This window comes from Coenobita brevimanus, chromosome 62 (genome assembly GCF_032717465.1).
Source record: "Coenobita brevimanus isolate Jiangsu-jjx chromosome 62, ASM3271746v2, whole genome shotgun sequence".
Taxonomy (NCBI): Eukaryota; Metazoa; Arthropoda; class Malacostraca; order Decapoda; family Coenobitidae; genus Coenobita; species Coenobita brevimanus.
The window spans coordinates 31,735,901-31,747,766 of record NC_137015.1 but is presented as its reverse complement, the minus strand read 5'-3'; the positions used below and the strand labels follow the sequence as shown (position 1 = coordinate 31,747,766).

General features: G+C 41.6%; 1 protein-coding gene across 1 annotated transcript in view; it reads right to left on the bottom strand.

Annotated features, from left to right (window-relative positions):
- Positions 1-11,471: 11,471 nt before the first annotated feature.
- The window catches only part of IntS11 (integrator complex subunit 11), a 379,978-nt gene continuing 379,583 nt past the window's right edge, over positions 11,472-11,866 (bottom strand). The window contains exon 14 of the mRNA XM_080275659.1: positions 11,472-11,729. Within this exon, the coding sequence (XP_080131785.1) occupies positions 11,673-11,729 (57 nt within the window). The 3' untranslated portion in view covers positions 11,472-11,672. The remainder of the gene's footprint in view (positions 11,730-11,866) is intronic.

The following is an 11,866-nucleotide window of genomic DNA, read 5'->3' as shown; positions in this document are numbered from 1 at the left end:
ATTCTTGTGTATTCATTTCTAGTTCTTTTATATTCCTCCTTTGTTCTGTTGTTACCTCTCTTTCTCCAATTGTTCCATGCCGTGTCTCTCTCTTTTTTTGCTATCATACACCTTCTATTAAACCACTTCTTTTTCCTGTTTTCTTTCCCCCTTACTCTTGGCACAAATTTTTCCACTTCTGAATTATAGAAGCCTAGAAAAATATCCCACTTCTTCTGTATCTCTCTTGATTCTCTGAATTTTCTCCAATCTGCATTTTTGAAAAATTTTCTCAAACCTGTAAAGTCTGCTTTCTGAAAGTTGTATCTTCCCCGCCTATAAAGCTCGTCTCTTGGCTCCACGTTCCCTGTTATCATCTGGAACTCAATAACCACATGATCACTTTTTCCAATAGGACACAGATATTCCAGTGATTCTATTACATCGGGTTCTTTGGTAAACGGTAAGTCTAGTCTTGCTGGTGTGTCCTCACCTCGGAACTGTGTCTCTTCTTTGACCCATTGCGTCATCACATTGTTCACTGTTATATTTAATAATGTAGTGTCCTACGAATCTTCGCTGCCTCCTGAGTCCAATTCCTTCCAGTTCACCACTTTACAACTGAAGTCACCCATTAAAATTATGTTGTTGCTTTTCTCAATCACTTTCTGTAAATAACTAGCCATGTCTGACAACATTTCCTGGTATTCATCATCACTCCATGCTCTTGTCTTACGGGGAACATACACTACTGCCATATCTCTCTTGCTATTCTCTCCAGTTTCAAATTTTATATTTATCACTTTGGAACTGCCTTCTCCCATTTCCACTGTATCTACATTCATGTGTGTGTGTGTGTGTGTGTGTGTGTGTGTGTGTGTGTGTGTGTGTGTGTGTGTGTGTGTGTGTGCGTGCGCACGCACGCGCGCTGCTTTGGAGAGAGTTTTTTTTTTCATGGGAGATGTTAGATATAATTTTCACCAATCTTCCCATTACTTGGAATCATTCTTAAATTACTCAAAACTGTAAGGTGGTAGGAAGGACAAACTAATACTGTACATCAATATAGTGATGGCATTAATACCTGGGCGGAAATCCTAGGAAACAGCCTGATGCAACAACAACCACCGCTGGACGGTGGTGATTGTTGTTGCTTAACCCTGGTCTGTCTTACCAACGAGACCTACCCTGATCGGTAACTGCATCTGTGGAGCCATCCTACAGGAAAAGAACAGTACATACACCATGTAGGGAAACAACACCCCATTGAAGTAGACAGCACCTTATCGGGGTCAGACCAGGGTCTTTCCCCACAGCAAGATGCAAGGAAACATGAGAAATGTGGTTCCTAGGTGGACACTTCAGCTACTTCACTCCACCCTGGGGAAACAGCCCCACCATGTATAGGCAACACCACATGTAGCCTTCTTGTCACAGCCACCACTGGATGGTAAAGTACTTAAATTAAAACCATCTCCTTGTCTATTTCTATTTTTACAATGGATAAAAACGTCAAATTGTTTTGTATACTAATAAATTTATAGCTATTCTTCTCAAAATGTTATGATTTACACTCTTGGAAATAGTATGTGTAGTGTATCTATCTATCTATCTATTGCCAGACCCCATAATCCCGTAAGGGGTGGTCGTTTGACTTTGAGTTATTTGTTTTATGGGGAGGGGCACTAACCCTCCACCAACACACTTGTTGACACGTAGGGAGCACGTATGGTTTGGTTATATGGTAACTAAAAAAAAAAAAAAAAAAAAATCTAATGCTCAGGCATTCCAGCTACTCCTTATAACAATCATGGACTAAAATGAACACACTACGCTGTCACTGTACACTGCAGACAACCATTACCGGATCATTGCTTCAGTAACAATGTGATTCAAAATTGTTACACTACTTAAACACTGTTTTTTGTGATATAAATTCAACAAATGGCTCCTTATGTTACAGTGATCCCAAAGGTGAACCTCATGTGTCGGCCTTGGCCACCTAAAGGCAACTCTCCAATGCTGCTTGATCTATGGCAGCCTCCCCATTCAGTCCCTTATCCTTGATGTCACACTCTATGACCTCATCCCAGGTCTTTTTTGGTCTGCCTCTTGCAACCCTATCCCCAGTGTTCACACTTCTCACCTGCACCCAACTGCCATCCTCCATCCTCTCAACATGCCCAAGACATCCCAAGCTACCTCTCCTCATCACATCAATACATTCCAGTCCCATTCTTCCTCTCAACTCTTCAACCATAACTGTAGCCCCCCCAGGCCTCACGTTCAAGGATGCACTTTACATCCATCTAATTGTTGTCATATCTGTATGTCTGAGCCTATGAATATCCTCTTCCTTCACTGCCAGGTCTCATTACCATACAGCATTACATTCCTGACACACGCTGCATACAAGGATCCCTTACAATGGAGGGAGAGCCCTCTCAATGTTAGGAGAGGCAACAGCTCCCTGAACTTCCTCCAACCACTCCTTACCCTTGTCACAGAGCTAGATCCAGTCACACTTCCAGCACATACCAGGTTCCCCATTAACAAAACTCTTCCACACTCTCGAGACTTTCCAGCATGATCAATCCTTTCACACCTGACAATCTCTACATACTCTCCCCAACACATTGCACACACAAAACCATCACTATTTCGCAGCCTGCCTCTAACACCGCTACATCTCTTGTGCATCTAGTTATCACAAACACTGCACAAGATGGAGTTACTTCACACACCCTTATGGCAAACTGCACATGACCACACTCCCTCTGCCCTGACAGTACTGCCACTAACCCAAGATATCATCACTTGTTTTATCCACTTATCCACAATAGAGGCATTTTGCAAAACATATTACTATATGCTGTTCTTATGATTTAGTCCATTCAGGAATGACACGGCATACTCTTCACTGACAAGATACTACAAAATCTTCAAATATTTTGCCTACTTTCATACTTCATGAACAGAGTACTGCTGCCTATGGTGAAGAACCTTGTGTAATCCATCAGTGAAGCTATACTCATCAGGTGCACTCATACTAGGCAAGTTTGATAATAGCAATCAGCTGAATGTGCTCCCCTTGCTGAATTTCCATCAGCCAGTGTGAGAGAGGTACAGCTGCACTCTGAACTACTGAAACAAATTCAACAATCTCATGGTCCCTCCTGAAGCATAGATAAAACTTCACAGTCCTCTTATCCTTTTTGGTGCAATTGGTGGAACACTTGTTATTTTATTCTGGCTAATGCCAAAAGATTTTATTCAACTGAGAGAAATCCTATGAGTCAAAAGTTTCACAAACAAATACAACCTTTCTCTGCTAAAGATACTCTTACACCCAAATGACAGAACGAGGCTTAAGCCAGACTTTGAAGTCAAGCCCAGGCTCATGGCTTACTGAAGTCGGGCTCAGGCAGCTTCACTTGGCCATATGCTGAACTGAAGCTGAAGTCTGACTTCAGAAAGTCGGACTCAAGTTGCAGATTTGCTGCAAACCATTTACTGTTTTCAAATCGGTCACAGTGCTGACTTTTGAACATTAAACTTAGCAAATAAGGCAAGATAACCTATGGTGCTTTATAAAAATGTTTGATAACTGACATCTGCAGTCAGCTGTCATCATGTATGAATATTTTCCTTCCTGTGGTTTGGTTAGGCCACATTTAATTTTCACATACAATATTGTATGGGTATTACTGTAGCTTGAGATAATACTTACTTAACTTCCATCCAGCAAGTTAAAAGAATTATCCGGAAATAAATAAATTTATGTGATTATAGCTACAAAATAATATGACTCTCACTTGGAGAAACGACTATACTTTGATTTTCCAGTGAAGGATAGTTGGCTATAAAACTTGCCAAGTACTGTACAAGAAGTGCCTGATAGACTACTATATTATTATTTCCATGATGATGTGTGTTGTAAGAACAACCTACATTATCATCTTTCCAATAAAGAATGCTAATAAAGAATTACATAACTTAGCTTTATTCCAACTGGAAATCTTTGTTAGCCGTCCTTCACCACTGTAGGCCAGGTGGTAACAAGAATGATTTTGTCCTGTTATTTCCCAATTTCTCTTTAGATTTTGCTGGAGTTCTCTGAAAATGTATAGAATCCAAATAATACAGAAATGAGATGGAGGGATGGGGTGGAAAGGTATATGAGAGAGGGGGGTGTGAGTTGGGAGCAGGGCAGTGAAATGGCGGGGGACAGGGCGACTTGGAGGCGATTTGTTTGTGGCCACCCCAAACGGGATTGAGGCGTCTGGCAATAGATAGATATTAAATAATATGATGAACAGCAAAGAACAGTCCTAGCATAGGAAGATGACAGTGCAGTGAGTCAGGCCAGTACTATATAGTATGTGTGTAGAGGGATGTTGGTGCCAAAACTTACACCAGCAACCAGTCACCACTGGACCTACAAGAGAGAAGGAAAACATTCCATAAGCAGTTCCAGCAGGCCTGCTGAAGTACCTAGACTTACCATTATTGGCAGCTAAATAACTCTCGGTTGCTTGCGTAAAGATGGAATAAAATGGAAATTAGACGGGGGTAGACTTCCATTCAGGCGAGAAGCTTTGGTGATGCTATCACTATTGCTGTTGGTTTGAAAGTGATGGTTGTGTCCCATAGGCACTGCCAGCTGTACAATAATGTAATGCAAATATGGATATTACAATGCATTTTCAGCAACACTTGTAATATTGTCAAACAATCGAAAATTTTCTTCAAACTTATAAAATATGCACCCTATATATTTTCCCGACAGTCAAATATATTGTACAATTTTCAAATATTTTATGATAAGGATCTCATGCAACCACCATCTATTGTTGTACCGGGAGTTGTTGATTAAGTATTAACTGTTTTTAGTGAATCTACCCAACAAAACCATTATATAATGGGCCACAAGGCTTAAGTCCAATTCAAGGCCACTCTGACATTCCTTGGACCTGAGATCACTGGCTTGGCCTGTGAGAACCTCAAGCCTTGTTTCTGCATATCATTTTTTGGTGAGGTACGTCTCAAGTCCGGCTTAATACCAACTTAAGCCTCAAGTCTGGCTCAAGCCTCATTCTTGAATTTGGGTCTTGGGATTTTGTTCAAGAGCAACCCTGGTGGTCAAAGAGTTCAAAATATTAATTTCCTTAATACAGAAATATGACGGAACACAAAACAAGTGGTAAAGGGAGGTCAACTGTACAAAATCCAAGGCCAAATTCATCTTCTAACTAGCTACAATCACAACTCACTAAACAATGGAGTTACATCAAGTGAAAACTCATTGCACAATGCATTATCGTATACAGCCATGCCTCTATATGATTGTCTGCTATGTGATGAACTGCTACAATGATAATCTACAAGTTACACCATTTTAGGAATAACGATAAAAAATCGTCCGTGATTTCATTATAATGATAATTGTGATGGCCACCTAAAAAAATCTAATGCAGATGCAGACACATGCAAACCGACAGCCAGCTGTCTAAGCCAACACGGCTGCCCGGTGTTTACATTTGCTGCTATCATCTATCTTTCATTTCATTTTGTGCACAAAAGACCACTGAAACATCATTGGTACTGCCAAGTAACAGTGCAAGTGCATAACAAACAGTGCAGTGTGTGATATTGCATGAAATGACAATGTTTTGTGTGTGAAATACTGACACATGCAACTTGGAAATCATATCAACCATACATACACAGACTCTCAGTCGGGTGACTGAGCCAAGACGGATACCCAGAGTATAAATTTCCTGTGATTGCCTTTCGTTCCATTCTGTGCATAAGAGACCACTGCAACACCATTGCTATCGTCATATATCATACAAGTACAGTATGTAACAAATAGTGCAGTGTGCGATATTAAGTGATAACCTTTTTTGTGTGAAATAAAGAAACTTGTGACTAGGAAATCATGTCTGGCATGCATGCTACCCCTAGTGGAAAGTGTGGTGTTACTGAGGGGTGCCAAGAGCAAGCCTAAAAGGGTATGATTTTTTAGATTTAATGTTTTGAGTGCATTTAAGTAACTGGGTGGTGTGATGAGTAAGGATGGAAGTTTGCAGGATAAAATGCTTGAAAGGGTACAAAAAGGAAGAAACATTGCTGGTTCTCTGAAGGCAGTATTAAGAAATAGGGAAGTGAGCACGGAAGTAAAAAAAAGTCACTACATGATATTACTGTGATACCAACTCTAACGTATAGAAGTGAAGCTTGGGCCTTGTTGGAGGGACACAAGTCAAGATTGAGAGCAGTGGGAATGAGTTATAAGAGAGAAGCATGTGGAGTTACATGGAGAGACAGACTGACAAATGAGGATATGAGAGAGTGCTGTGGTGTTGATGTGGATGTGATAGAAAACGTTAGGAGAAATACACTGAGGTGTTTTGGCCACGTGGAGAATGTGGAGAGCGAAAGACTAATGAGGAGAGTGTATGTGAGTGAGGTGGAGGCCGTGGATGAGATGGAGGGATAGAGTGGAGAGGTATACGAGAGAGGAGGGTTTGAGCTAGGAGGAGGGCAGTGAAATGGCAGGGAACAGCATGACATGGAGGGGATTTGTTTGTGGCCTCCCCTTCCGGGATTAAGGTAGTTTCATGGTTAAGGGCATGAACCTGAGCCTCACTGAATCCATGTTATACTGACCTTACTATACAATAAACTGTTATGCGATAGGTTTTCGCTTGCCGCAACCTTGTTGTATATAGTGTCATGACTGTAACGAGGTCAACATAACATGGGTTCACAGGAGACAGGGAGGAGGCCCTTGATCACTATATATATATATATATATATATATATATACAGTATATCATCATCATCATCATCATCTGCACCTCCTTTCCCACCCTAGGGCAGGGTGAGGAGTAGCAATGTCCAGACAGCCCAAATTTGCCCAATCCAATAGGCCACGCTTCCATTCACTCATCACTCAAGCCCCCAGAATCCTGGCTCTATCGCATATGCCAAAGACATTCACCATGTTCTGTAGCTTCACATAAACATATCCGATAATCAATCCAGAAGCTGCCACGTTAAAATGGAGTGCCAAATCCATGATCATGCACTTCTCCTCACAACATTCATCCAGCCAGCTCGATCTCTTGTCAGTTCCCTAGCTGCACCGACTTCCAAACCTCTCTTCCTCACACACTCATCCACCATATCTTTCCATCTTCTCCTTGGCCTACCTCGCCTCCTCCCTCCTTCAAATTTGCTCAGATATACCTTTTTCACCACTCTATTGTGATCCATTCTCTCCACATGACCATACCATCTCAGTACACTCTCTTCGATTCTGGTGTCCACCAACTTCCTCACTCCACATCCTTCACGAATCACATTATTTTGTATCCTATCCACCCTCTGTACTCCACATACATTCCTCAGCAGTCCCATCACCACTACTCTTACTCTTGGCTTTTCATTTTCATGCAACACCATAGTCTCACATCCACATGACCCCTTGTTTGCTGCAAGCATCTGAGACGTACAGGTCGACAGATTGCTACAAACCTCTCAAACGGCTCTTAACGAATGTTAACGGAAAACAGCAGCACCAGGGCATGACTTAGCTCAGAGCTCTCAGCAGCCTAAGGGTTAAAGTTGGCACTAACACTCCTTCATGTAAGCCTCGTGCAGCTGCAACACTCAAGCCTCTGTTTCTTATCAAGGCCTTCATTGCACCAGCTACTTTTCTTCCTTGTGTCACTCTGCTTTCAACTTCCTTTACACATTTTCCTCTTTTCTATCACCGTACCAAGATATTTGAACTCTCTCACCAATTCCAGTCTCTTTCTATTCACTGTAACATCACACTGGGGGTCACCTTCTCTCTCAATAACCATCACCTTACTCTTTTCTACATTTACTCTCAAGGCACAACACTCACAGACATCAACAAAACTCTGCACTAGCCTACCAAGTTCTTGTCCGGTACTTGCATGCACTACTGCATCATCAGCATACAACAAATTTGAGATATTCCATCCATCTTGTCGCACGCCCACACCGATTGTGAACCATTCACTTAGATGCCCACTAACCCTTACACATGCCTCACTACCATCGTAAAAACTCCTGACGCCACCTAGCAGCTTACCATCTACACCATACATGTGCAAAACTTTCCACAGTCCTTCTCTGTCCAGTTTGTCATATGCTTTTTCCAGATCCATGAATGCCATAAACACCTTATGGTCCTTCTCACAAGCCTTCTCCACAACTGTTTCACTGCAAATATTTAATGCCACTCCAAAAGCCACTCTGTTCATCACTCACTAGGACTTCTGATCTCTCTCTTACTTTATAATAATTCTTCCATATATCTTCCCTACCACACTCGATAAACTTATGCCACGATAATTCTTGCACTCACTTTGTTCACCTTTATTATTGTACAGGGGTACAATCATAGCCTTTTTCCACTCTGCAGGCACAGTTTCACTCATCCATGCCTTCTTACATATCTCCAACAAGCACTTCATTCCCCTCTCTCCATTATACTTAAGCATCTCTGCATGCACCTCATCAACCCCAGCTGCTTTCCTATTTTTCAGCCGCTTCACAGCACTCTTCACCTATGCTAGTGTCACGTCTCCTGGCACTGCATTCCTTCTCTGCACACCCCCAAAACCAATCATGTTTACAGCCACTCTGCTCTCTCTACTCCCATTCATCAAGCTTTCAAAATACTTTTTCCATCTGGTCCTTACTTCATCCCCATGGGTTAATAATCTACCACCTACATCCTTCACACCATCACATACTTTCACTTCTACATTTCCGCACCTCTTTCCACAATGACTTTCTATTTTCAGAGTAATTCGCATTCATTTTTCTTTCTAGATCCTCATTTACCTCCTTTTTCCCTCTTCATTAGTCTCTTTATGTGCTTCTTGCTCTCAACATATTCAGTTCTTATTTCAGTCAAACCCGTGTCCTGAAACCACTTTAGCCACTTTTTCCTCTTTTCCCCCACTGCTATCTTAACCTCGTCATCTCACCATTCCGTACCTTTCTTCTTTGCTGTTACTCTTGCCACACCACACACAACATCAGCATTCTTAACTAATCAATCCCTACATGCATTCCACAGGCTGTCCAGATCCATTTCATTCCAATCCACTACTAACTCCTTTACTTTGGTCCTGTAATCATCTGCCATTTCTTTGATCCTCAGCTTCTCAACTTTCAGTCTTTCTCCCTGATTGCTCCTCTCTCTCCTGATCCACCTCACTCCTCTCAGCTTGAGCTTACATACCACAATCATATGATCTGACAGATCTCTACATCGTCCTCGTACGGCCCTAGTATCTGCAGCCAATCCCATCATCAATCTCTCTATGAGCACGTAATCAATCAGGCTTCTTTCAACATGATCCCCATTCCCTCTCTACCATGTATATTTATGTGCATCTCTGTGTTTGAAATACGAGTTACAAATGCACAACCCCCTCTCTTGACACGTATCGTTTAGTTGCTTCCCATTATCATTTTCTCCTGGTACTCCATAACAACCCATTATGTCATCCGCAGGACCAGTGCCTACTCTTCCATTCATATCCCCCATTACGATCACTTTATAGCTCCTGGGCATTTCTCCCACTACTTCATCCAGCTCATCCCAAAACCTGTCTTTCTCTTTCTCACTCCTGTCCTCACACAGCACATATGCTACAATCATTGCCACTTTCACCTTCTCAAACTTGAACTTGACATACATACATACATACATAATATACAGTACATACATATATATATATATATATATATATATACAGTATATATATACGCATACATATATATACAGTAGGATCTCGCCAATAACGTCTGATTGGTGCCAGAAAAACGCCGTTATTAGCGAAAACGTTATTTGCGTGACATTAAAATACGTGTATTGGTGCTGCCACTCAAGGACTTTTATCCACTTTTCCCACCTGAAGCCCTCCAATCACTACTATTTTTAGCTGAAATAATAAGGTTAGTTATTAAATCATCATGAGTAATATAAAACTCACCTTAAAGGAGTCATGAGGTGTTTGGTATGATGACTGTTTCAAGGCTTGCACATGGATGCTACTGCAGCGTACCCCCTGACCCCTCACTGGCCTCGTCCCCATTCCTGCCTCTCATGCCAGGGTCACCCACTTCCATCAACACTTCATCAAACCCAATAAAGTCAGAATCTTCAGGAAAGTCCCCAGTGTCATCATCTACTCAACTCTTCTCTGTTGTTCTTCCTAGGCTGGCTAGCTTTGTGTAAGAGAGTGAGTGATAAGTGACTGATGGCGGGCATTCACTTGATCGTGACACTGTTTCTGGTATTTTCTTGAAATCTGATTTACAAGTCCAATCATTAGTCATAAATTATGATGGCTGCTCTCTCTTTGTCTCAGCAGACTTGAGTTGTGGCAGGAGTGCCGACCAGGCATGTTTGATGGTTGCCAATGTTGTATTATTCCAGGCACTGACGAAGAAATTTATGGCCTGTTGAAAGTTATATTTCGTCCAGATTGCAGCAAGTCATTATGTTGGGGGTTGCAGGTATGCCAGGTGGAGGGTGAGTCACGTGGGGCTGTGCAGGTGGAGGGGGAAGCAGATTGTGAGTCAGGTACGGCAGTGGAGGTGGAGGGGACGACGACGGGCGACTCAGGGGAGGTGGCGAGGGGAGGATTCTCCATCTCCTCCTCACTACTGCTTACATTTTTGGCAATTTCCTTCATCTCATCTTGTTTGTCTGTTTCACTCCTTATCTTGTTATGGACATATTTGCAGTATAACAACTTGGCATTCACGAAATAACCGTTATCCATGTGAATCCAAACATTATTATAGAAACTGGGTATCTGTTCTAACTTACTGTTACTGCCGAAAACGTTACTGTCAAAGTCGTTATTGGTGAGTTCCTACTGTATATATATATATATATATATATATATATATATATATATATATACATATATAAAGGATAAAATAAAAATAAAGGGCCGTATTTCACACAAAAAGTGATAATTTCACTGAAAATTGCACACTGCACTATCTGTTACCCACTTGCACTGTTATTTGGTAACAGGAACTGTGTTTCAATGGTCTTTCACACACGAAATGGAACAAAAGGCAATCACGGCAAGTGTAAATGCGGGGCGGCCATCTTGGCACAATCAGCTGACTGGGAGGCTGTGTACACTCAGCAGACAAGATATCAAAGTCATAAGTTTGTTTTTCACAAACAAAAAATTATCTTCACTTAACACTGCACACTGCACTATTTGTTAAGCACCTGCACTGTTATTTTACAGTAGGAATGATGTTTCATTGGCCTTTCATGCACAAAATGGAATGAAAGGGAGACCACCATAATTATCATCATCATCTAGACCTCCTTTCCCACCCTAGGGCAGGGTGAGGAGTAGCAACCTCCAGACAGTCAGAGTCTGCCTAGTTCAATGGGCCATGCTTCCATTCACTCATCATGCAAACCCACAGAATACTGGCCCCAATAGATAGGCCAAAAAACTTTCAACAAGAGGCATCGTTCTAGCAAATTCGTGACAATTTCGCCATTGTTAATCTGAAAATGGGCCCAACTTTTTGTTCACTGTTATAGCAATTTATTGCACAGCAAAAAATCGTATAATAAGACCAGACAGCATGTGTAAAAGCAATCACTTCTTGTAAGTTGTTCTGATGATATCCAAGAGCTTGCTGCCCAGAGCCTCATCCTGCAAAGAAAAGATCATAGGTTGATTTAAGTAAATGGGTAAAATGCCTTAGCACTAACATTACCATAAACTTAAGGTAAAATAGCTGTTTTCCTTCTTTCCTATGTAAGCCTGCCACAACAATGAATTAAAAAGAT